We start from the raw sequence: 26,968 nt of genomic DNA, 5'->3' as shown, positions 1-26,968 counted from the left end.
TCTTCTCTGTCACTATTCTCTATTTCTCTGCAATTTATTTCCTCAATCCCTTCCCTCTCACTATCATCCTACCTCTTACCTTTTCCTCCTGACTCACTATCAGAGAATTGCTATGTCAGACACTAACCACTCCCACAGATTAGGAGCTGGTGACTGGTATCTCAGTGTGAGGGCGGGGTGTTATGGATTTTGTTTTTGACATGTTTATCTCTTGGCCTTGCATATCACATAAATATTTTAATCGATTTGGAAGCAGCTGAAGCCCCCCCTGGGTCTTTCGATGCCAGCAAGGTGTTATCTGCAAATAGGAGGGTCACAACTCCCCCCCCGCCCCACTAGAGTGGGTGCATATGACGGGTTCTGAGATAAAAACTGGACTACACTATTCATAAAGAGGACGAAAAGAATAGGTGCCAGCACGCACCCTTAGCATACTCCCCTAATAACATAAATTGGATCAGTGAGCTGACCTTGAGAGCCCCGCCAGACTCTTGCATAGTTGACCTCATGTTGGCGAATAACCAGGGCTAAGATTTTACTTGCCAATCCCATATATTTTAGCACACCTAAAGCTGTCCTTAGGTTGATAAAAGCAACATATAAGCTTCCCTGGCCAAGGATCACGTTTTCCCAAAATAAAAGGAGAAGGTGAAGCACCTGATCTATTGTCCCTGTCTTCTGTTTAAAGCCAGCTTGGTAGGGTTTTAGGATATTGTTATCTCTTATCCAACCCTGGATCTTGGACAAGAGGGCAGGGCAAAACACTTTTTGAATAGAGTCAATTAAGCTTATGGGCCTATAGTTACAAGGTTGGTCCCTATCGTCTTTCTCAAATAAGGGAATTACCTCTGAGGCCTGCCAGGACCCTGGGATCAGAGCGCCCTCTGTTATGGCATTAGACAGTAAAAGGATATAGCGTCACCAGTTGACACTTTCATGTAGAAAGTGGTCACCAGGAATTCCATAAGGGCCCAGGGCTTTTGCTTCAACAATTCAATCAATTGAAGCCTCAATTTCACTCATAGTAAACAAATCCCTATTGTCAGCCTGGGAGAGTATTAGTGCATTTACCAGAAAGTCAGACGTGCACGAATTGGAATATAGGGTTTTGAAATGATCATGCCAGTTGGAGACAGTAATATGATTTGCAAGAGGGGGAGCCCCCAATTGGTCACCCTACATGACCAGGGACCAGAACGTTTTTGCGTCTTAAGAATCACAGGCTACCTTGATGAGCTGCCATCTACTCTCGTCCCACTCCTTTTTAGATTTTAAGAGGGCATTCTTCCACATCCAGTATCCTTAGATTTGATGACCATGGAGAGTTGGATCTTGAGATGTCTACATCCTCATTTAAACCAGGTTTTCGATTCCCTATTAGTGGGTCTACAGTTATTCTCAGGCACAGGCATGACAAAATGAGAGCCGAACTGCTAAACAAAACAAAAAGAATGAGTGTCTGGCACCGCCTCTAACCGTCCTGGCTTCTCATGCAAAGCTGCTATCTCTAGTGTGCAAGTTAGCAGATCCTGATTTGTGAGTTGAAGTTTAACTGGAGAATCATCTTGTTTCACTTAAGGTGGCCCTTATCATTGGATGGATGAACCTCCCTCATTATCTGTTGGTTTTCAGGCCCACAATATATGGTCGCTATATGAACTTGACCCAGAACCATATCGATAACACTGCGCCAAAGTTTCAGGTCTAATAGAATATAATCAGTGGAACTCATACCTTTTATTCTGTTAAAGGAGTTGGCTCCCATTCTATCATATTTTGTCCTTCCATTTGTAGCCCTCAAGCCAAACTCAACATTATATCTGTAGGAGCTCAGTTCCATCTTTGCATAAATTCTGCCATATCTTTGGAAGGGTTCAGCACTATGTATGCAGGGACTCAGCTGTAGTCTTATGGCCAGAGCTGTTGACTTTGGAGCTGAGGAACCAGGTTCAAATTGCGAAGCCAGCTCTAAATTTCCTGACTCTTGGGCAAATCTTTTAAACTCCCTGTGCGGAAAAAATTTCTATGACCTGGTGTAATGTAACTTGTGCTCCTGTAAAGCACCCCATTAAATTCAGTTTAAGTTTTTGCTATATAAAACTGTGAATGAGCTCCACTCTTCAAGAGGATGGGTTATGTTTATGAAAGCGTCCTACTTTCTCCTCATGTGCAGAAACTAATTTTATCTGTGCAGGGACTTGTAGCATCCTGCCAGCCCCAGGTACTCGCCAAGAACCACACCACACATGAAGAGTAATTTTACACGTCTTTATTCCGATGCATGCAAGTCAGAACTCTACATTCAAACCTGCCTTCGACTCACCTCTCCCTCCCTTCAACTCACCTCTCCAACGCCTACGTCACAGGCCTATGGTATGCAGTGGGAACCAAAAGAGTTTCAGCGTTAAGACACTACAACTCCCTCTTTGTTAAACTAAAAGTTTCAACTTTTTCAAAATAGATAAATGAGTAACTTAATAAATAAATACACAAAATAAATTAACCGATAATCATAGATATATAGGCAATTACAGTTCTTCAATTAAACGTCATGGCGCCTGAATCACACATCCTGATCGGATCACTGGAAACCGGGAACTGGCAGTAGAAGTGTTAGTGCTTTGCACAGGTGAGATGGAATTATCAGCAAACACAGAGTCATCAACAGTCTGTCGGGACCCATTCTCTACATTGACATCAATGTTTGGTGAGTGAACGGCCACATGTTGCAAATTGGAGAAATCTCTTGTTAGGGACTAACTAGGATGCTGGGAAGTTACCATGCGTCCTTTGGTGTTAGTAATGGTAAAGGGTTCAGCCTCAAAAGGAGCATGAGACCTTTTTTGTTCTGTGTTGTCTGAAAAGCACTAGATCTCCTCCTGTAAAGATGACATCTTTTACATGATGTAATCTGTCAGCATATATTTTCACCTTTTGTTTGCAACCAAAGTCTGTAGCATGAATGTCTCCTAGTTCTTGGAGCTAAAGTTGGTCCACTGGGGCAGCTTGGTTGTCATGGCTCTTACAAACATGAGAGTTGCATGGCATTGCCCTGTTGTTGAGTGAGGAGTTGAATGGTAAGCTCGAAGAGTAGTGTTCAAAAGAACTCAAGGTCGAGCTTCTCTAATGTAGCACGCTGAACATATTTCTTTAGAGTTCACATGAGCTGTTTTACCAGATCATTGGCCTGGGGCCTAAGAGGCGTGATTTATTGATGATTTATATTAAGGTGATTTAGAACATCTTTTAATTCTCAACTATAGTTGTTGTCAGATTTTAAGATTGCAAGTATATCCTATGTCGTAAAGATGCCATCTAATTTTTGAATAACCTTTTTAAGTGTAGTGGATGAAAGGTCTTCTACTAATGGAAGACAGAAGTATTCATTAACAATTACTAGAAGATGATGCCCATTCTCAAGAGGACCAAAAAATCAATAGCAATTTTCTCCCAAGCATGTTGTGGCAATTCTGAAATGAATAACTTGAAATAAAAGATGGTAGCATGTGTGACAAGTCTTCAACTCTTTTTCGAACCTGCGTCGAGATACTGAAACCAGACTCAATAACGAAGACCTCTGTTAGTGGCAACTATTCCTCGATGTTCTTCACGGGCAACATCGAATTGTGCAGTTTTATTCTTGTAAACTCAGACTCCAACGTTCAATTTTAGGAGGCATTTTGGCTTTGGGATTGTCAAATAGTGGCAGCAGTGCTTGATGATCAGTCACTACTGTGAAGGGGTTTCCGTACAGAAACACATGGAAATATTTGCAAGCCCAAACCACTTCCAAACTTTCTTTTTAGGTTGTGAGTAAGCATATTCCGTTTGTGACACACTTTTACTGCCTTATGCCACGATATGTCTGCAGGCATTTGGCTGTCTGCTGTGCTGTGCAATGATTGAACCTAACCCAATAGGCTAGTATCAACTATAACCTTGGTATGAAGATTGGGATTAAAGTTGGCCCTTCTCATTACCAATGAAAAGACACAGTCTTTTTTGTTAGTGTTCATAACTGTGCACTGGCCATAGCAAAGTCTTGTACGTATCTAGAACAGTATCTGGCAATTCCAAGAATTGATTGTAAGATAGAAATGTCTTGTGGGGCATTGGCAGTAGATAACACTTGTACTTTAGCTGGATCATGTCCAGTGCCCTTTAAAAGCCTGTGCTTCAGTCTCCCTCTGGACAAAGTTCTACTCATGCACTCTAAATTAATTTCTGAGGTACTTAAAAAAATATATCTTCGTGTGCTATTTGCATGTCTCCACTCTGACACAGCCTAGGTTTTATAAATATACTTTTTATCAAACAACATTTTTAGAAAATGTTCTTAACAAGTAGCATTATGTTTTTAAACAAAACACTAGCACAAACCGAAACCTAAATTAGCTAAATATCTCTCCTTTGACTCGTCAGTGAAGGTGCATTGTTCTTTTTTGCAGGGAGAGCAGAAGGCCCAGACATTTGTGCACCTTCTAGGATGCTGGGGAGACACCTTTTTGGATGATGTTGAATTAGTGGAAGGTAGAGGAAGGAGAAAGACTGCTAGAACTTTTAGCAGGGGGGGCGTTAGAGCAGTAGTTGTTTGCCTCATGAGTGCCTCTTGAATTGCATGTGTTTATATAGCAGGGATAATTGTCCTCCAAACGTGCTAAGGTCCTGGACAGCTTGGTTCAACCAACAGACAATGCTTAATTTGAGCCAGTGGTTGCCGGTGGGGCCAACCAGTACGACCTGTGGGGCTCACCGGCACTTTATATTTCCTTGTTAGATATTTCCCGAGAGCAAGAGAGAAGAAAACAAACAAACAGAAAAGAAGGAGGAAGAGAAGATGGAAAAAGCCTACTAGAGTAAGATAAAGGGGCAGAGTGTGTCTGGCCGTGGATTAAAGAGGCCAGAGGTGGATTCAGGACTATGTAGCCTTAGCATACGACATGGGGGCATTTAATAACACCACCTGCTGTCTTTGAGCAGTGCGTTTGGCACTAGCACTCATCATATTACAAATTAAGCACTGCCAACAGATAGATATTCTATATGCCCATTTCTCAGAAAAAACCCAATCTGGTACCTAAGTGTAGACCTCATATCACATTGCATTTGAATACAATGGTGGACAGAAGATCTTTGTTCTTGTTGAACCCTCACCAGCTGTCCTTCAGATTCAAAGACAGATTGTAAATGTGTACCCATGCCTTCTAGCACTCATACAGCCTGTGACTGTGCTTGAATGGTGACATGACAGAATCCCATCACTGCCATTCCTCTAGACATTTCTTCTAGGGTCTGCATTACAGCACTGGTGTAGATTGGCATGGATGGGATGTCCTCAGCTTCCACCAGATGTTCGACATCCTGTAAAAATGGTCTTCACTCAGGGCCTAAATACAAGTCTGGCGGTCCGAAAACCTCTAGACACGCAGGGGTGGGGCGGTGGTGGTCCAGCCTCCACCGCACCAATGGTCTGTCCACCCCATAACAAGTTGGGGGGTAGACCGCCATTGCACTTCCACAGCCACCAGGGAACCACCGTTCCCTGGCGGTGGTGCTGTAGTAAGTGCTTCAGGAATACACTGGTGGTGCCGCTGCGGCCCCACCATGTATACGAGTTTCGGGACTACCAGCAGTGTCATAGATGTCTTTCCTCCATGAAAAGGCTGGCGGTCCTGACACAAAGGGGACATACAGGGTCCCCTGTTGCCTGCAGGGGGGCACCTGTGTGCATGCATCCCAGTTCCTGCACGGTATGGACTTTACAGTCAATGCTGTGCAGGAACTGTTTTTGGCGTTCTCATTACAATGCCAATTTTCAGAGGCACTGCTGAGGGCACGTCAAAAACAGCCTGCCAGACATGAGCAAACTCGTAATCTGGCAGGGAGTGCAACCGCAGGTTTGATGGTGCATGTGGGAGTGGGCCACCAGCATGGTGGACCGCTCTTGCACTGCCAAACTCGTAACTAGGCCCTCAGTGTCAGCCTCATGTTCTGCCAGTGGCTCACTCTCTTCCACTTCTTTCATTTCTGAAACACTTTTGGAACTGATGCTATTAGGTCAAGTCTTGCCAACGACAAATAATATGCAGGCTTATATGAAACATGAGGGGTAATCATGGTGGACAAGCACTGACCACTGCTGCCATTCACAACAGTTAAGATGGTGGATGTTGTAGATGTGGTCACAGATACACAGGGAAGCTTGGTGACTGCAATAGGAGCTAGAGTTGAAGAGTAAGTATTCCAGAAATTAGATTAGTGTTGTGTATATGAAAGTAGCACTTACTTGGCTCCTCTGCTCTTCCAGCTTCTGCTACACCTTAAGTGTCCTCAATGCTGGCAAGGTTGATTATTGACTATTTTTTTCCTCCCATGGTGTGAGCTTCCGTACTGAGGGTGGCTTTCCTCCAGTTTCCAGACTCTCTCATTTGTATTTCGAAATAAAATTCCAAACATAACGCTTCAAATCCTGGAAACATTTCTCAGAGTCTTCCACATTCCTTGAGTGGGAGGAGACTGCCTTGACTTTAGCAGTGTTTTGTTTCCACATCTTCGATCTGGTATTTGCACTGGTTCTGGCCATCAGCCTGGCCTCTTCTTTCTCCACCTCCTCTGCCAATACCTACAATTCAGACTCACTGAATTTATATTTACTTAGACGTTCACGAACCATGGTATTGACTGGATAAATAGACATGGATGGCTGTCATCACAGACCTGCAAAATGGCTGCCAAAAGTTCTTTGTATACGCCAAAAAAACACATGATGCAGCAAGTAAATTTCCCAAAATACAGTGTAAGCAATGACCATGCTCTCCTGTACTCTTCAAGTCATTTGAAGTTTTAAATTGCATATTTCCTGTTTGGTGACATCATTTCCTGTTGATGCAGTGTTTCCATGCATAAGCTTCTTTTGATTTTACCGCTGTTAACAATCACATGCCGAGAAATCATATCCGGTAAAATCGGGTGTGATGAAGTTGCGCACAATAAAACCATTATCGCTGGACCCGAAAATTACTCGTAATTGGGTGCATTTTTTTTCTCTGGTCCCCTGGACAGTTATCTGGCTGGTAATGGTAAACTAATGTCCGATTACACTTTACACAGTTTACTGGTCAACGGGCTATGGAACAATCCTTCCATTTAGTATACCTACCATAGTGAAAGGCTTCTTAAAGTGTTCTACATGTTAGAATAACATTTATTGTGTCCAAACTCTATCACAAAGCAGAAGCTAGTTTGTCCCCTTTTCTTGCCTGGAGAACTCCCGCCTACCCATATAGTCTTCAGTCACAATGCTGTCCCAGACTACATTAGAAAACATACTTGTGAATACTTATTTGTGTGGTTACTAGTTACTACTCAGTGTCCAGAATACATCAACCTTCTGTGTCTGTGGCAGAAGCATCACCCCATAAAGAGCAATTCTATATGTCAAACCTATGGCCAAATACTTCTGTCAATTTATGATTTTTAGAAACCCTAATAAACCAACATTACACCAATGAATCCAAGGTAAAGACATTGGTAAAATTAAGATTTTTTGTAAGAAATAATGAAGAAACAATAAAGATCATTGAACCAATATGACTTGTTGAAACTTTTAAAATAGCAATGTGATAATAATAAAATGGCGATTATTATAAGGTTTAGGGTAAGAGGGCATTAGGGTTAGAGTCAGAGTTAGCACTAGGTTAGAGGTGAAATAAGGACTTGGGGCCACATACATCATTGTAATTTGCGGTCGCAAAGCAAATCTGCCCCTTTGCGACTGCAATTTTTGCATTTGGGATGCATCATCCCAAATGCAAAAATCGCTACTTAAGTAATCGCTAAAATTGTGATTACTTATATTGTGATTGCATTTAGGGAATCACAAATTGCAATTCCCTAAATGCAATGCAACAACCAAAAAAAATTGTGATTTCGCAATTAAGAAACGCAAATTACCATCAATTCATAGTTGATGGTAATTTGCAAGAACTTTGAAAAATGCACAAAAGTGCATTTTTCAAAGTTCTATGTTGCACACATACATATCCTTGGGGCATGTGTGTGTGCAACATGTGTCGAAATTGCAATTTCATGGGTGCATCAGGGTGTCCTTTTGGCACCCTTAAAACTGCATGCGCAATTTGCGAGTACCTATTTGGTACTCGCAAATTGTGCATGCAATTCCCATTGATTCCTACGGGCCTCTGTGCCCATAGGAATGAATGAGAAGCAATTCCTTATTTGCGAATCGCAATTTGCGAGTCGCAAATAAGGAATGTGTAGGAATCGGAAATTTGCGATTCCTACATGCATAAGTATTTGCGATTCCTAAATTGCGATTTCTTAAAAATAGCAATTTAGGAATCGCAAATGCACAGTTTGATGCATGTGGCTCTAAAACCATATGTTAATTATCACAGAATTCTTTATGTGCTCAAGACTAATAAAAACTCAATCTAAAATGAAAAAAGTAGACATTGTAGAGTCTGCATTTTATATCTGTATTTCTTCATTGTAGCCATCTTCATTTTCAGAAAGATCCAACTTAATGAAGCTTGGATATAAATTGCTCTGTCGTTATATTAAGTGTTTTTTTTTGTCAGAGGGATTTGGGAGATATTCATATGGAGATGGAAATTGCCTGTGGGGTCCCAAGCCTGCACCTATTGATTTCTTTGCAGTTTTTTTTACATAGCTCAAACTCGACCTAAAGGTATTGGAACACCTTACATGATGAACATCAGTCGCATTGCATAAGGGCACATTGTTTTTTAAGGTATGGGGAGTTTAAAGGATTTGCGCAGTATCACAGGATGCTGAGCTGGCGCCGAGATTCGAACCTAATTCCCCAGTTCCAAAGTTGGCAGCTCTGTCCGCAGTGGTTCATCCTCTACCTTTTTATTCATTTTGGGTGTTGAAGTGTCCTCTGGTGTTCTTCTGAAACTGATGTGAGTTTTTAAATTGATACGAATACCCCCACCCCCTCTTCGTTAGCACTTACGCTGTTTGTGCTCTTGCATAGTGTGAAGATATAGCGAGCATAGGCCCTTTTACTGACACTTTCATCACTGCATAGACAACTCGAGGGTCATTGGAAAGGGTGGGAAACAGGCTGAGTCAAACATTCAAGGTTTTATTTTTGCAATATCTATAACATTAAATATGCAGCATAGAAACATATTGCTGCTTCAATCCAAAATAAGTGAATGAAAATGAGCTATCCTCCTACATTTATTCTGTTATTCTGCAGATTACGCAGCCGTTCGTCCATTGGGCCACCGTCAGCATCTGATGGTTCATTAATATTTTCTCTGATAGTCTGGATGGATGAAGTTCCTATTTCCTATCTGTGGAAGTTCTCTTCCAGTGTGAGCCTGAGTTATTTCCATTTCAAATGTGTATGCTTAAAGAGATTTGAAAGTAAAGTGCATGTGGTTACTACAATGAAAAGTACAGAAATGAAATCATCATTTTTATTAGTGGTGGGCGAAATAGCATTTTTTGTTAGGATATATGCATGTGTTTTAGCAAAAATATGTGACATTTCATAGATTCTGGCTCTGGGACATATAGCATAAGAAAATTCAATGCAAGGTTATAGCTTGCATACAAATGCCATGCGGGGCACCAGTAGGAGTCTTATTCGAGTATAACATGACTCACAACCTCAGCTTTTCAGCTGTCATGAGACATTCCTGATTAAACAAGTATCCCTGGCAAAAAAATAAAAAGCAGAACAAAAATAACATTTCACATTATTTGAATTTTGCATTATTCACAATAGATGAATTTTTCAAGATTTTAATACAATGTTTTTCTGAGCTCAATTTGTATTCCAATTCCAAAATTGGTTTCGGGATTTCAGAAAAGTTGAATTCATCCCACTTATCCCCAACAGCAGTTGGATGGTCCCAGCATAATCACAACATGGGTAATTCTGAAAAGAGTGTTCATTCATTGCTGTCAGAAATCTCACCTTTGTAGTTATTCCACTTAAGTAAACACTGATGCTAAAGCTGAATCAAAAGCAAGGCCTTCGATTGTGGTCAAATGTGGTCTCGAAATGACAGCAGTTATTTTATGTTGATTTGTATAGCGCACTAATCACCCGAGAGGGTATCCAGGCACTAACAGTGGTAGCTGGTCTGAGATATCCATCGATCACCTACAGATATTCAGTCAAAGGTACTTAGATGAGATGAGGAGACACTTGTTCTTATGTGGAGCACATATAGTTGAGGAGGAGGACTCTTGGCAAATGAAGACCTATTGGAGAAATCGCACTACGAGACACCGCTCAGCCGCAAGTTAGCACAAAGACTTGTCAACATTATACCCTCATTTTAGGAATCCTTCTTCACAGCACTTATGTTGCGACTACATTTTTATAGGAATGATATTCTATTGAAAACGTTGTAAATCCAAGGGTATTTCCCTTTGGAAGGTAGAAGTCAAAAACCTACATTTTCACATTTCTAGATCATTATCTCGATTTGCCTTTTTGAGAATTTAGATTTTGGGTAATGCTTTTGCGAGACTCAACTGATAGAGCACACGACTCACTTGTGAACTGCTAAATGGCATATGGTTTGATGGCATGCTATTACTTGATTTGCAGCGATTTGACATCTTCTTCGGTAAACTTGTACTTTGTTGAATTGGCAATTTTCTGCTACAGTATGTCAGCATCATAAATATATTTTTGTACATTTATATAGTTATGTTAATATAAGTTATCCTATGCTATACTTGCAAATCCACCCCTGTCAGGGGATTCAATCTGGGCTCCGCTTCACAGAAATGGTGTTGCCTACAAGCGCTGGGACTTTCATGAATGGCTTTTTGAGAAGCTCAGTGAAGGTCTGAGTACCCGGATTGCTGTATGACACGTAGGGCAAAAAAGTCCCAGTACCAGAGAAACTGGAAAAGTGCTGCAATGTGCAAGAGGACCTTGTTCAAAGCATGACCCTCTTAGACTTTGTCATCTTGAAAAGGTAAGTCCCGAAACTGGTTCATAGAACGAGCTTCAGAATTCAGTCAGGAGCTACTTCCATCTCTGTAGGAGGAGCAGCCTCTCTCCACACCCTAGCTTCTCTCTGATGGTCCATTATCGGACTGAGATTCTTCGACATCGGAGAGACTTGGGGACACCTCAGGCCTCTGGATTGTTATCTGTGAAAAGATGAAGACATAACTTTTATTTCCAAAAGGAACTAGCAATCTGAGAATTCAAGTGAATATATGCTATAGAGGGGGTTAAGAAAACAAGAGGAAACAGTTATGTGTAGTGGGCACAATAGTTGCTAATGCTATTGCCTCTTTACGTGTCTCCTGTGACAGGTAAAGTTTAATTTATCAAGCACTAAAAGGATCACCAGCCCTATATCCTAACCACTCCTATCCTGCCCTGCTCCGAGAGCAGAGCAACCTCACTCAAAGTTATGATCATTTTATGTTTCTACTTCACACTGCTTTAAAGCAGTAGGGTAATGCACCTCCGGCATAGCTGAGGAACCGCCACTGAAGGTGGTGCACCATATGGCAAAAGATGGGGTACTGGAAAAAAAGTGAAATATTGAAGAAGGGTGTTATCAGTTGAGCAAAAAAAGAGAATTGATTATTATAATTTATTTAGAGATAGGGCTTGGTACTGTAGGATAGGGATGATGACAAGCCATGAAAATTGAGCACGGCTTGGTGGAGGGTGGGCTCGAGCCTCAACATATTTCCTGAAGCATCAGGTAAACCCACGCGACCTCCAACCTGAGATGCCTCACCTTAGCCACCTCAACAGCCCTGCATTGAATCGCTCCCTCATGAGAACTCACTATACCCCTCCTAAGTCTGCGATTTATTTGTCCTGGATGTTACTGATTTCTCTGCTGTCAGACAAAAAACACTCCTGTTGGGTTAATTGAGTAAGGAAGGCCAAAATGTGTTTAAATATGTGTTTAAATATGCCACTGCGGGACAACCAAAGGAATGAATTTGAAGATATTTACAAGGAAGCTAAATTACCCCTCGAAACCAGATTTGCAAAGACTGTGAATGTTGTAATGTGCAGACATTCATTTTATACTTAGGCCATCTGAATCTGTAGATGATTTTGTGGCCATATTGAAAGAATTGGCTTCTAAATGCAATTTGGCCAAATGACGGAGGAGTTGATTCGGGATTAGCTGATTGTACAAAGTAGCAACAAGAAAAGTCAAGAAATATTGTGGGTGGCAGTAATCCATCATTGAAAGATGCCATAACCATAGCCAAGGTAGTTGAAGAGTCAGAAAGATGAATGAATGAATCAATCAATCAATCAGAGATTTGTGAAGCGCACTCCTCAACTGTGAGGCTCTCAAGGCATGGGGGAAGCGTGGTTTTGCGCAGTTTCATCTCATCCAAAGAGCCAGGTCTTGAGGCTCATCCTGAAAGCTTGCATTGTGGGGGTTTGTCTGATGCTGAGTCGGGGTTCATTCCAGGTCTTGGCTGCGATGTAGGAGAAGGAACGCCCCCCCCCGTTCTGGCTCTGCGGATGTGTGGGATTTAGGCTATGGCAAGATCAGTGGATCAGAGGCTTCTCTTGGGTGCGGAGAAGGAGATTCTTTTGTTGAGTTATTGGGGTCCGATGTTGTGGAGGGATTTGTAGGCATGAGTGAGGAGCTTGACGGTCACTCTCTTTTTGACGGGGAGCCAGTGGAGTTCTCGTAGGTGTTGGGTGATGTAGTGTTGTCGTGGGATGCCAAGGACAAGTCTAGCTGTGGTGTTATGGGTTGTCAGGAGTTTGAGGAGCAGAAATGTCTATTCTGGCATTGAGGGCATTCCCGTAGTCCAGTATGCTGGATATGAGTGCGTGGGTGATGATCCTTCTGGATTCGGTGGGGGGGGGTCCATTTGAAGGTCTTGCGGTGGGTGTTGAAGCATGTGGAGGATACGGCGTTGATCTGTCTGTGCATGGTGAGGGAAGAGTCGGGTATGATGCTGAGGTATTGTGCATGGTCTGTGGGAGGTTTGCCAAGGGTGGAGGGCCACCTGGTGTTGTACCATGTTGAGGTGGTGGATACGAGGACTCCAGTTTTCTCAGAGTTGAGCTTTAGGCAGCTGTTGCTCATCCAGGAGGTGACGTCTTACAAACCTTCCTGGAAGCTGTGTCTGGTGATGTCAGGTTTGTTGGTGAGGAAGAGGATGAGCAGGGTGTTGTCGGTGTAGGATACTATGCTGAGTCTGCGTTTTCTGACGATGGTGACGAGAGGGGCCATGTAGATGCTGAAGAGCATGGGGCTGAGTGAGGATCCTTGGGGTACTCCGCAGCTGATCTGTGTGGGTTCAGAGAAGAAGGACAGGAGTCTGATTCTTTGGGTTCGGCCGGTGAGGAAGGAGCTAATCCAGTCATGGGCAGTTCCCCGTATGCTGGCGTCGTGGAGTCTGGTGGCTAGTGTGCAGAGGAAGACGGTGTCGAATGCTGCTGAGAGGTCTAGTAGGATGAGGGCTGCTGTGTGGCCCTGGTAGAGGAGGGTGCGGTTGTCATCCGTGGCGGCTAGGGCAGTCTCGGGCTGTGGTTGCTGCGGAATCCAGATTGGGAGGAATCAAGGATCGAGTTGGCTTCCAAGACGTTAGTGAGCTGGTTGTTGACGATCTTGTCAGTGACTTTGGCTGCGAAGGGGAGGAGAGAGATGGGTCGGTAGTTCTTGAGGACCGTCTGGTCTGCGATGGTCTTCTTGAGGAGGGGCTATACCTCTGCACGTTTCCAGTAGTCAGGGAAAATGCCTGTTTTGAGGGAGCAATCGATGGTACATCGTAGTTTGGGTGCAATGGTAGAGGAGGCTCTGTGGAAGATGTGGGGTGGGCAGGTGTCAGTGGGTGCTCTTGACTGTATACTTCACATGTTATTGGCGGTGTCTTCTGTGGTTACAGGGGTTCAGGCAGTGATGGTAGGCTGGGTTGCATTGTCGGTTGGAGGTGTAGGGTCAGTGTCTAAATTCTGCTCCTCGAAGTTGCTGTAGAGAGTTCTGATCTTGAGATGGAAGTAGGAGCCGAGTTTGATGCAGAGGTCCTGGGAGGGAGGGATGTCGAGGATTGGCTGGGCGGGTTGGTGAACTCCTGTATGAGGGAAATCCAAAAACGTGAGGTAGAATGCAGGTATACATTGGAGGTGGCTGGGGTAGAGGATGATTCCAAACTGATCAATATAGTGAGACAAAAACTGTCTTCTGCCAATGCGAACAGCAATAAAGCGAGTGGCTCGAGAATTGGAGGCACAACAAACTATACTGGAAAGGGGTTGCCTCGGTGTGTCATAGGTGTGGGAGTGGCCATCACATGGCTGACTCAAAAAACTATTTTCCCCTGGGAAAATACTGTTGCAAAAGTGGAGGAAAAGGCCACTTTGCATGGATGTGCAAAGCTCCCAGCAGAAAAATTGCATCAGTGGACGATGGTGAGTCTGAACACAGAGTGCTCATGGTAAATAGTGAGGCTGTTGATATAGGCAAAGAGCCAAAAAGGAGTACACGTCCTAAATTCTATTTTGAGGTGAACAATGGTGGACTCAGGGTCATTGTACACCAGAATACCAAAACAGTTGTTTGACAGTGCTTGGCCTAACGGAGCACTACAATCCACTGATGTGATTGTAAAAGGATATCAAGGAGCGAACATAGAAGTGACTGGGCTACATCTCAGTAGTAACCAAGTTTGGTGGTAGGGTGACCAAAGGAAACGTGTCTGTGGCAGCTGAGGGTCCACCTATTTTAGGTTCATCACACCAATACGACTTACATATTATAGTGAAGCCTAGGGATGATAACCAGGTGATGGTGATGTGGGACAAAGACTTAGAAAAGAGTCTAAAACAACATGAGGCTGTTTGTGAGAACAGGTCGGGATTGCTAAGTGGTACTTTCAATAAAGCAAACTCAAGGGAGACGCAATACCTGTAAGGCATGGTGCGAGAAAAGTAACTGTGACCAGGAAAGACAAGGTCAAGAACATTTTGGAGTAGATAATCAAGGACAATGTAATAGCGGTTGTGGAAGTCACTGAGTGGCTTTTACCAGTGGTCGTCAAGAAAAAATCTGATGTGTCATTGAGATTTTCTGTGGATTTGCGTAGTTTCAACGGAAATGTGGTCACGGACCTTTTTCCCCACCCCAACATCAGCGAGCTGATTTTGCTGTTCTCAGCAAGGAAATACTTTAGAAAACTCAACTTAAGAAGTGTGAATCATTAGATGGCACTTAACCCAGACTCTAAGCACCTGACTTCCTTTATTGCTTTTGAGGGTACATTCCAATTTAGAAGTCTGCCCTTCGGCTTGTTGTCTACAGCAAATGCCTTTGAAAGACTGATTTCAAGCTGTCCCAAATATTGTTTTTTGTCAAGATGACATACTGGTGTTTGTGGATAACATTAATGCACATGAAAAGATTTTGGGTGAGATGCTGTCTCTCATTGCAAAAGCTGGGTTGACATTGCAGAGAGACAAGTGTACGTTTTTGCGACAGGATGTGGGATACTTAGGCTATTTGATCACAAGAGAGTGTGTCAAACCCAAAGTCGAATTTGTGAGTGCGATAGTGAATGCAGAGGTGCCAACTGGTAAAGACAAGCTTCGATCTTTTCATGGGCTTGGTGGAATATTATTCCAAGTTTGTATATGATTTCATCCATACGACGCAAGCCTTGAGGGTATAAGTGAGAAAAGGCAATGCATTTACCTGGTAAAAAGAACAACAAACCGATTTTATGCAGATCAAGGATAACATTGCCAATGCTGGGGTTTTAGTGCCCTTCCAGAAGTGGTTAAAAACGGTTGTTACAGTGATGACAGTGTAGTTGGGATTGGTGCAGTGTTGTCACAAGTACGTGGGCATGTGGAAAAGACAGTGAGGTTTGCCTCAAGCTCTTTGTCGGCTGCTGAGAGAAATGGGCAGCCCATTTTTATCTGGAATAGCAGAGTGGTATTGAGGACTGATTAGAAGCCTCTACTCAAGGTATTGGGCCCTGCTGGCAAAAAAATGTGTTTACGGAGGTTGGCAAGATTGACAGTGAAGTTGTAGGATTATGATTGCAGCATTGAATATGTATCTAGGTGGATAACTAAAGTGACTTATTGCTTATCAATGCTACCGGACAGAGTAGCAGTAGAGTATGACTTGCATACAGAAGCAGTTGCGGCTAATGTCATGTATGCCACGGAAGGGTTGAACAGTTTTGTCTCTAAGTAAGAGTGGATCAATGCTATGGAAAGTGATAACATACTCATGGGCGTGGGTGAGTTAATCAAAGGAAATATGAGATGAAGCACATTTCCAGAGGTAGTTAGGCCTTTCCATAAGGTAGTTGATGAGTTGTTGATGCAGGTGTTATTATGGAGGGTAGTAGTTTTCTGCCTCCTAATTTGTGAGACTCAAATTGGTGCATTTGGCACATGAGGGTCATATGGGAGAAAAATATTGGTGGCCACTTATGGACACTCTGGTGACAAAGTGGGCACTAGGGTATGGAGTATGTAAGGAATCAGGAATCGGAAAAGCAGTTGAGAGTGGGTTTAGGTGTTTCAGATGAGGAACAACATGTTGCAGAGGAAAGTGAAGTCCGGGTAAAGGTGTGTTTGGACTTAATAGGTCTATTTTCTTTTCTACCAGCAGGAAAGGTTTGCAGCTGTCAGGGTGTGTGCCAAATTAAATGAGTTGAGGTAGTGTGTATGAGTTCATTTTGTGTTGGTAAAAGACAATTGCACTCAACTCACCTTTTCTGGACAAAATAGGCAGCAGGCATACATGCACGTCATTGTGCAATCCCCAGGGGAATGGTTTGATGGAAAGGATCAACCGGATGGTTAAGAACACCATGGAGATGGTAGGTAGTGCGGGATTGGCCATCCAAGATGCCATCAAAGACATGTTGTGGGCTCATTAAACCACAGTCAGTGCAAGCATGGATAAAACTCCTTTTGAAAGGATGAAGGAGACAGTCTGGGACAATGTTGGCTTCTCATGGATGCATGTTGTGGTTTCCAAGTAGTTGGTAAGTGGAGTCCTGGAGAACCAGCTGCATATGTTCATCAACTACATAGATTGAGTTAAGGTCAGACCTGGTGGTGTGGGTAGAGTTTTGTCCCATTTTTGGAGTCCGTACAAAATGAAAGATGTGGGAGGTAATTGAGTCAAGTTGGGCAATGGCCTAAAGGGGAATCTAAGGAGAGTTGTCTTGTATCAGAGTGTTGGTACCTTGAAGATAAGTCCCAGGAGTGAAGAGAAGTGTTCAGAATGGTTACTCATGAGAGACAGTGAATTTCAGAGCGGTATGGAGGTGTGTGCAAGTGTGGGCAATTGTCAGTAGGCAGAGCAATGAGGTCACAGAGTCCACCTGGATATTTTGGTGATTACCTGTGTATTTAAGCAATGCCATATGTTTGCCTAGGTTTCTCTTTTGGGGGTGTGTTCGTGGAATCTTGTGTGCATTGTCTTGTGTGTCTGTTGTGTTTTTTTGTCTGAGTGTTTATGTTAAGAATGTCTTTCATGTTAGGAAGGAAAGGGGATGTTTTATAATGTAATGAGTACTGCCTAGCTCATTTCTGTGGAGCTTTGCGGAATGTTTCCCATGTAAAGGTTTTTATGGCACTGTGGAGCTCTGGGGGGTTTGAATGCGGAGAAAACATTTGCGGCTGTGCCTGGCTTGGGATGGCGTTCTGGGGATTTATTCTGGTGAATAAAACTAGCAGTTGCCTAAAACTTAGAGTGTCCTGCCGTGTTTACTACAATTTTGCATGGCTGTTCATGAGGGGCTTCTGATTCGAGCACAGTGCCCGGGTTCTTGTGTTGATGTGGGAGTTGAGATCTAGCACAATACATCCCAAAGGAATCCTATGTTTGTTTCCTGTGTTGGTGCAGTGGATTGTGACCCAGGAGTCTGAACCCCAAAGAAATCCCACTTGATAGTGTAAGATAATTCAATATAGTATAGAGCCAGAAATACTTTATGTTGATCTATTTCATCTACATTGTTTCCCATGGTGATGTGTCAGTTTGTGAAGTGGAACACATGCATTTTATATCCATTTGCAATCCCGGGATTATTGTAGCTCTGGATTAATGTAGCTATGATTAAACTTTAAAAACCTTGTGTCTCAGAGGATTTGGACCAGTTATGGCTAACATCCGTGCAATAGGTGTAACATCTATGTTACAAAAAGGACCATAGACTGTGAGCCCTTTTAACAGTCACTGTCTATGTCATGCATGAAGCTATTGCCTATATGAATCACTTAACCAAGCCGATATGACTGTGCCATGTTATCGGCCAGTGTGCTCAGGCAAAAAGGCATTTAGGGTACATGGTGACTGCATCGACTGGGAGGTGGCAGGCAATTACTGCACAATCTACACCGTTTGTACCCTCCACACTGATCACACCCATTTGGAGAAAGTACTGGGAGTCCAGAGACTCCAAGACGCCTCATCTCACGGGGATGAAACCTCAAACAGCATGCACTCTGCAGGAGAATCCATGGCCCTCCTATAAAGACAGGCTGGGGTGCACCTGCGGAAACACTGACAGTGTATAAGGAGCCACATTGTCAATGTCGCTTCCTGCACATAACATTAAAACAGGTTGAACCTCTCCGCTGTGTTCTTCATTTCTTTCTTTCTTTCTTGTGCACATTTGGTGAATGGCTCGTGTCTGTGCCAGGCACACCCCACGAGTGAGTGTCCTGATGTAATCCTGAGTTTGCTCTGAGTTAGAAATCCCCAGGTTTTCTTAGATAAAATAATGTTTCCCCTGATAGACTGTAGGTTGGAGTTGGGGGCACACATTCATGAATGTTTCATGTTCAGATAAAAATAAAAAAGGGATTTTGATCAACTCGGCCCGCCTCCTCAGTACTGTTTAGAGTTTTATAACAACACTGCGAGTACCTGAAGAGTGGTGTCCACCTTGTCCAAAGACGGGCGAAATTTCTCTTTAGTGGAAGAATAGTTGCTGCCCTCTTGATCTATTCAGAGTGGAGATAAAAATAAGACATTTATCACTTGTTAGTCGCAGGAAGTCATGGCATCTCGTTCATATCACTATCAATTAAATGGAATTTCATCGGTACCCGATTAGTAAATTTCCCCACTGTGTAAGTTGAGACTTCTAGAAAAAGTGGAACCATACTTGTTTGATTCTCCACCCTTGATAAGTTAAGGGTCTAAGGGGCACAGGTATCAAAATTGTAAATTGCAAATTCCCAATTTATGAATTCCAATCAATCAATCAATCATGGAATTTATATAGCGCACTACTCACCCGGAAGGGTCTCAAGGCGCTTGGGGGAGGGGGTCTGCTACCGCTCGAACAGCCAGGTCTTGAGCTGTTTCCTGAAGGCGAGGTGGTCCTGGGTCAGCCGCAGGTGGACGGGCAGGGAGTTCCATGTCTTGGCCGCCAGGTAGGAGAAGGATCTTCCTCCGGCGGTGGCTCTCTGGACGCGAGGGACGACGGCGAGGGCGAGATTCGCGGATCGTAGCTGGCGGGTGGGCGTGTAGAAGGTCAGGCGGTCGTTGAGGTATCTTGGGCCCAGGTCGTGGAGGGATTTGTGTGCGTGGGTGAGGAGTCTGAACGTGATCCTTTTGTTGACCGGGAGCCAGTGCAGGCCTCTCAGGTGGCTCGAGATGTGGCTGCGTCGTGGGACGTCCAGGATGAGTCGGGCGGAGGCGTTCTGGATACGCTGAAGTCTCTTCTGAAGCTTGGCTGTTGTACCGGCGTAGAGGGTGTTTCTGTAGTCTAGTCTGCTGGTGACGAGGGCCTGGGTGACCGTCTTCCTGGTCTCGGACGGGATCCATCGGAAGATCTTGCGGAGCATGCGGAGGGTGTGGAAGCAAGATGAGGAGACGGCGTTGACTTGTCTGGTCATCGATAGGGAGGAGTCCAGGATGACGCCCAGGTTGCATGCGTGGTCCGTTGGCTTGGGTGCGGTGCCTAGGGCCGGGGGCCACCAGGAGTTGTCCCATGCGGAGGGCGACGGCCCCAGGATGAGGACTTCCGTCTTGTCCGTGTTCAATTTCAGGCGGCTGATGTTCATCCATTCGGCGACGTCTCTCATCCCTCCGTGTAGGCTGGCTTTGGCGGTGTCGGGGTCTTTGGTGAGAGAGAGAATCAGCTGGGTGTCATCGGCGTAGGAAATGATGTTGAGGTTGTGTTGGCGTGCGATGGCAGCGAGGGGTTTCATGTAGATGTTGAAGAGAGTGGGGCTGAGCGACGATCCTTGGGGGACTCCGCAGATGACTTTGGTTGCCTCAGAGCGGAACGGAGGGAGGCGTACTCTCTGAGTTCTGCCGGAGAGGTATGAGATGATCCAGTCCAGAGCCTTCCCTTGGATGCCGGTGTCGTTGAGGCGTTGGACTAGGGTGCGGTGGCAGACAGTGTCAAATGCTGCGGAGAGGTCTAGGAGGTCTAGGAGACTCGCAGTTGGGTAATCACAATTTACAATGGATGAAACTCAATGAGTTTCAGATTGCGTTACCAAGGGGACCACAAATCGCTCTACCTCATTAATATTAATGAGGTAGAAAGCAATTTTCGACCCCCTAGGAATTGCAAAAAACAACAGGGATGGTGGCCTGCTGAGGTCAGCAGACCACCATGTCAGTGATTGCTTTAAAATAATGCAATCTGTTTTTTTAAAAAAAGCAGCCAGTTCACGAGATGCTTTACAAAAAGTAAAATGAAAAGTTTTCTTTTCATTTTTTAAGACCAGGCAGTGGTCTGTGGGACCACTGCCTGCTCTTATACATGCTTTTACTTCAAGTAGGTGGTAATATGCAAATGTTTTGCAACCGCATTCATGGTCACAAAACATTCATGCATACAGTTAGGATTCGGTATTTGGAAGGGACTCCCTAAACACGCCCCTTCCAAATACCGAATCGCAAAACCATTTTGTGCTTCAGTAACAGGTTACCGAATCACAAAAAGGGGTTTGCTGCATCTGAAAAGCATTTTTTGCATTCGCAAACGGGCCAATCCTGCGATCCGGCCCATTTGCAAAGGCAAAAATGCTTGATGCATGTGCCTCTCAATTAGAGTTAGGCGGTAAAAGAAATCCTCCAATCTCTGGAGCGTTTTATACATCTGTATTCCAGTGGAATGTTTCCAATCATATGTATAGTACGTTTCTGTTAATTCCACAGCTGTACTCTCTATGGGACTAAAACGTCCTCCACAAATAAAGGGATTTTTCTGTTACGACTCAATTTTAAATAAAGCTGCATTTGCTTCATTACAGATGCCTAAAAATCAAGATTAAGACACAAACAGCAGTCTAAGTCTGAATTGGGATTGTTGTTACCAGGGAAGTAATAGCACAGCCTCCTGTTTTTTGCACACGCTCTTTTCACGAGGTTATACAATAAATTTCATATCATGCATTTAAAGTTCGCGCACTTGGGGTATATTTCCTAAGATTTTGTGCCATATGACGCAAATCGACACAAAATTATTTTTTTCCAAATTACTTTCCAGTGCAAATTCTTTTTGCCTTGGAAATTCACGTGAATGTAGCACAAAGTAGCGCCTATTGCTGCTTTGCTTTACTTAGCGCCAAGGAGGGCTTTCCATGGGTGTTGCATAGGCATTCCATTGCAACCATCCATAACTTTTGATCCAAAACCCTATCTAATAAAAAAAGACAGGGTTTGCATAAAAACAGTATGCCGTTTTGAAGTAGGGGCTATAAGGAGAAATGCTTTTATTTGTCCTTTTATTTTCTGACTTTGCATGTGTGCTGTACTGTACTGAATAAGCCCACTATCACAGGGTTTTTTCCATGCACGACATTCAAAGCATGCAAGAATTACAAAAAGGTGAAGGACTTTGCGGTACCATGCAAGAAAGAAAAGAGGCCTATCTATTAACAAGCTGCTGAATTGTAATTCCAATTTTGTGGTGTACTGTTTACTTTGTCCATGTGGACTACAATATATTGGAAGTACAATACACCCAGCAAAGAAGCAAATCTTCGAGCACAAGAGGGCAATAACTAACAATGACAAAACCTACCCTGTCGCTAGACATTTCTCTACATTGCATGAGGCCAGGAGTGACAATTTGGTCTATTATTCTATTGACCTAATCCTGGCAAAAGAGAGAGGGGGCGACAGGGTCAAACTCCTGAGGCAGCTGGGGGCTAAATATATAGTCAACCTGTGAAGCCATATTCCATGGGGGTTCAATTGTGAAGGAGAACTTTGGTCTTTCATTGGTTAAATATAATTGTTATGAACCATCCCTGTGAGCTACAACATTGAAATGAAATTTTGAAGGAAATGTTGATACACTTTCTTTAATGAAATCTCTTTGAGTAGCCATAAGCACCGTTGGAATAATTAGAGGTGGAATTATGTGTGAAAAACAAGGCTCATTCAAAGCTGAATAACACCTTCAAATCAGGTCCATGGTAATTCAAATAATGGAATGTGATTGACTTCCGAAGTGCTTTTTTACCCATGTGTCATTGATTTTTATTTATAAATCATGCATATTGTGAATATAATTAGAATTTAATGTATAGGTGATCTTATCATTGTCACACATGTGGAGTTGGCTACTGATGATTTACATTGAGCTCTACTGAATAATAGTGGAAAAATGGCCGACACATTTTTTCCTTTAGAATGTGATCTGACTATTAAGTTCCTTTTTGATTTTGATTTTATATTTCATTGCGATCCAAAGAGATGAATCATTGTTTAAAAGGGTGTTTTTTCTAATGCAATCACTGACATTGATGAAGGCCAGTTGGCTGAAATGCGTTTGTCAGTATTCTCGTATTTGGAATGATTTAAATAATAAAAAGATATAGTGATACTTTTGCTGGAGTGCACAGCAATCTTCGAACACTGTTGATATTATATATATATATGTGTATATATATATATATATATATATATATATATATATATATATATATATATATATATATATATATATTATCTACTGGCGGTCGCCAGTAGATAGTTATAGTTAGGACCGTGTTTCCATAGGAAATCTCAAAATTCTATTTTGAATAACTTTGGAGCCGGTTGACGAATCCTCGCGAACTTTTCAAAACTAATGGGGCGCTCCGCTCAGCTCCTACCCTGAAAGTCTCGGGGGGATTTGTCAAGCGGGGACCGAGAAAAAAGGGGGGTCCCAAAACGCGTTTTCCCCATGCATTTTCCCATTGGACCTTTAGTCGAAGGTACAGCCCGAACGGCTGAACAGAATTACTTGAAATTTGGCAAAGAGGTAGTCCTCAGGTCAGGGATGTGCCTTTTGCATATATGGAGTCAAACTGTTCAATAGTTCCTTAGAAAATTGCAGTTAAAGTACATAAATATCTAAAGCCGCGCACCGTGCGCGCACGGTGCGCGCACCCTAACGTGCGCGAGCGTAATTCTGATTGGTGGTTACATGTCAGTCAATGTTCGAATCGGTCGAAATCAGGAAGTGTCGGCCGCCATTTTGTTTGTTTTGAGTGCGAGAGTGAAAAAGGAAGGTGGCGAACGTGAAAAGGGGGCAGGGTAGAGAGTTCCTGACCCCCTAGCCTTTGTCAGAAGGACCCCGAAGGCAGAAAAAAATATTTTAATTTTTTTTTTTTTAAATTGCGGGTTGCGCGCACCGTGAAAAACCATTACAAAAAAAAATTAATACGTAGTTTATTGTAAAATAAATATATAAAAAATATTATAATAAATACATAACTTAGCATTTAAAAAACCGTACAAATTCACTGAAAAAAACATAGGTTTCACACACATTATAGTTAGGAATTAGCATTTAAAAAACCTTGCAAATTCACTTAAAAAACCATAGGTTTCACAGATGTTATAGTTAGGTGGATATTTCACTCGTAAAAAACCAATGAAATTCCCCCGTTATAGTTAGTTGAGATAACTATAACTCGCGCGACCGCCACTCTATCACAAGGATGATGTCATCAGTGATGTCATGAGTGATGCCACTGACCATGTCATGAGTGATGTAATATGTGACGTCATGAGCAGAGGATTGCGGGCGCGCGAGTTATAGTTATCTCAACTAACTATAACGGGGGAATTTCATTGGTTTTTTACGAGTGAAATATCCACCTAACTATAACATGTGTGAAACCTATGGTTTTTTAAGTGAATATATTTTATATATATTATATATATAAAAATTGCTATTTTGATATTTTGCACAACTATATTTTTGACATCGATATTCTGTCAGCTAACTGTGCAGATCCGCAGATCCTCATATGTAGCAAAACAACCTTTATCAGTCCCATTGGGTTGGAGTGCCTCTACCCTGACCCCTTCCAGCACTTTTAAGTTCAAAGTTTAATTTCCCCTCCACAGGAACCGAGTCCCGATAAACAAATGGTGGCTGCAACTTTCCTCCAACTTGTGGCCAGCCAATCACGACATTGCTGGTGGCGTATCGATCCACAGATCGATCACTGTAGATCTGCTGTTGATCCATGTCTCTAGAGCTATACAATCTTTTTTCTTTATTAACTTCAAAACTACTGAACAGATTCACAGCAAATAACAAAAATCAGTTTTTATGGAACAAGATCTAGCTTTCTGCCAAAATTAGTGTAATTCCAATCTGCTGTTTGGGCTGTAGTCAAAAATCCTTACAGGAAATTGCATAGGGAAAAGAGCATTTTTGGACTCCTTACTTTTTTTAGACAGCTGGTAAAGTGAGTTGTACACTAGTTTTGAAAATTCATGATGATTCATCAAATGTCACCAAAGTTATTAGCAAACAATCTATGGAAACCAGGTCCTAACTATAACTAACTACTGGTAACTGCCAGGTTTTATATATAAATATTATAAATGAATATATATGAAGTGAATTTGCAAGGTTTTTTAAATGCTAATTCCTAACTATAACCTGTGTGAAACCTATGGTTTTTTCAGTGAATTTGTACGTTTTTTTAAATGCTAAGTTATGTATGTATTATAATTTTTTATATATATTTATTTTACAATAATCTCCGTATTTTTTTTTTGGTTTTTCATCGAGCACGCACGGTGCGCGCACCCCCGCGATTTAAAAAAAAAAGTCTTTTTTTTTTTTTGCCTTCGGGGTCCTTCAGGGACCCCTGACAAAGGCTAGGGGGTCAGGAACTCTCTACCCTGCCCCCTTTTCACGTTCGCCACCTTCCTTTTTCACTCTCGCACTGAAAACAAAAAAAATGGCGGCCGACACTTCCTGATTTTGACCGATTTGAACGTTGACTAACATGTAACCACCAATCAGAATTATGCTCGCGCACGTTAGGGTGCTCGCACGGTGCGCGCACGGTGCGCGGCTATAGATATGTATGTGCTTTTAACTGCAATTTTCTCAGGAGCTACTGAACAGATTGACTCCATATATGCAAAAGGCACATCCCTGAGCTGAGGACTACCTCTCTGCCAAATTTCAAGTAATTCTGTTCAGCCGGGCTGTACCTTGGACTAAAGGTCCCTAAGGAAAATTGCATGGGGTAAATGCGTTTTGGGACCCCCCTTTTTTCTCAGCCCCCACTTGACGAATCCCCCCCAGACTTTCAGGGTAGGAGCGGAGCGGAGCGCCCCACCTATTTTGAAAATTTCGCGAGGATTCGTCAACCGGCACCAAAGTTATTCCAAATAGAATGTTGCGGATTTCCTATGGAAACACGGTCCTAACTATAACTATCTACTGGCGACCGCCAGTAGATAATATATATACATGTCTATATATAATAAAATAATAAAAATGAAATATATTAATTAACAAAATTAATAAAAACATAAAGTAGATTTAACATACATTTTAACAAATATGACAGATAAACTTCATTGAAAAAATGTAAACACACATACATAATAATGAATATATATATATGTTTACATTGAAACAATTAATGAACTATTAATTTTACTTTATAATTTTAAAATTATATATATATATATATATATATATATTACCTACTGGCGGTCGCCAGTAGGTAGTTATAGTTAGGACCCCTTTTCCATAGGAAAACCTCAACATTCTATTTTGAATAACTTTGGCGCCGGTCGACGAATCCTCGCGAATTTCTCAAAATAGGTGGGGCGCTATGCTCCGCTCCTACCCTGAAAGTCTCGGGGGGATTCGTCAAGCGGGGGCTGAGATAAAAGGGGGGTCCCAAAACGCGTTTTTCCCATGCATTTTTCCATAGGACCTTTAGACAGGGCTACAGCCCGAACGGCTGAACAGAATTACTAGAAATTTGGCAGAGAGGTAGTCCTCAGGTCAAGGAAGTGCCTTTTGTAGGTTTGGTGTAAATCTGTTCAGTAGATCCTGAGAAAATAGCCTTTAAATCAATATATATATCTGTGGCAGCTTACGGTGCGCTTACCGTGCGCTTACGGTAAGCTTACGGTAAGCTTACGGTACGCGTACGGTGCCGTGCGCGAGCGCGATTCTGATTGGCTGTTAGATCATAGTAAACATTCGAATCGGTCGAAACCAGGAAGCGGCGGCCGCCATTTTCTCTCTCGAACTGTCAGGGGGGTGAATAAAAAAGGTGGATAATGTGAAAAGGGGGCAGGCTCGACAGTTCCTGACCCCCTAGCCTTGGTCAGGGGGTCCCAGAAGGACCCTCAAGGGCAAAAATAAAAAATAAAAATTTTTCGAAAAATCGCCGTATGCGCGTAGCGTACGCGCACGGTGACCCGCGGAATTCCGCGAAATTCGCGGAATTACGCGTACCGTGCGCGCACGGTAAAAAGAAATTTGCAAAAAGGAAAGCTTAAAAAAAAATAAAAAAAATTGTGAGGTAAGGTTGGCTCTTATAAGAGCCGTTGGGTTCATACAGGGATGGAGGAAAGAAAGAATGGGAGTATTATAAGCGTCTACAAACATGCTGGTCTATCTTATTGTTAATAAGGGGAAGACTGACCTCCCCAAAAACAATAAGACCACCACATTTTGTACACCTCATTTCAACACT

General features: G+C 42.7%; 1 protein-coding gene across 1 annotated transcript in view; it reads right to left on the bottom strand.

Moving 5' to 3' along the window:
* Positions 1–9,456: 9,456 nt before the first annotated feature.
* Positions 9,457–26,968, bottom strand: part of LOC146780114 (uncharacterized) — a 478,834-nt gene continuing 461,322 nt past the window's right edge. Inside the window, exons 11-12 of the mRNA XM_085638050.1 lie at positions 18,912–18,988; positions 9,457–11,169 (exon numbers count right to left, since the gene is read on the bottom strand). Coding sequence (XP_085494176.1) covers positions 11,083–11,169; positions 18,912–18,988 — 164 coding nt within the window. The 3' untranslated portion in view covers positions 9,457–11,082. The remainder of the gene's footprint in view (positions 11,170–18,911; positions 18,989–26,968) is intronic.

The sequence above is a fragment of the Triturus cristatus genome, chromosome 12, assembly GCF_964204655.1.
Source record: "Triturus cristatus chromosome 12, aTriCri1.1, whole genome shotgun sequence".
Classification (NCBI taxonomy): Eukaryota; Metazoa; Chordata; class Amphibia; order Caudata; family Salamandridae; genus Triturus; species Triturus cristatus.
Note: the sequence above shows the minus strand (reverse complement) of the source record. Positions and strands in the feature narration are given on the sequence as shown.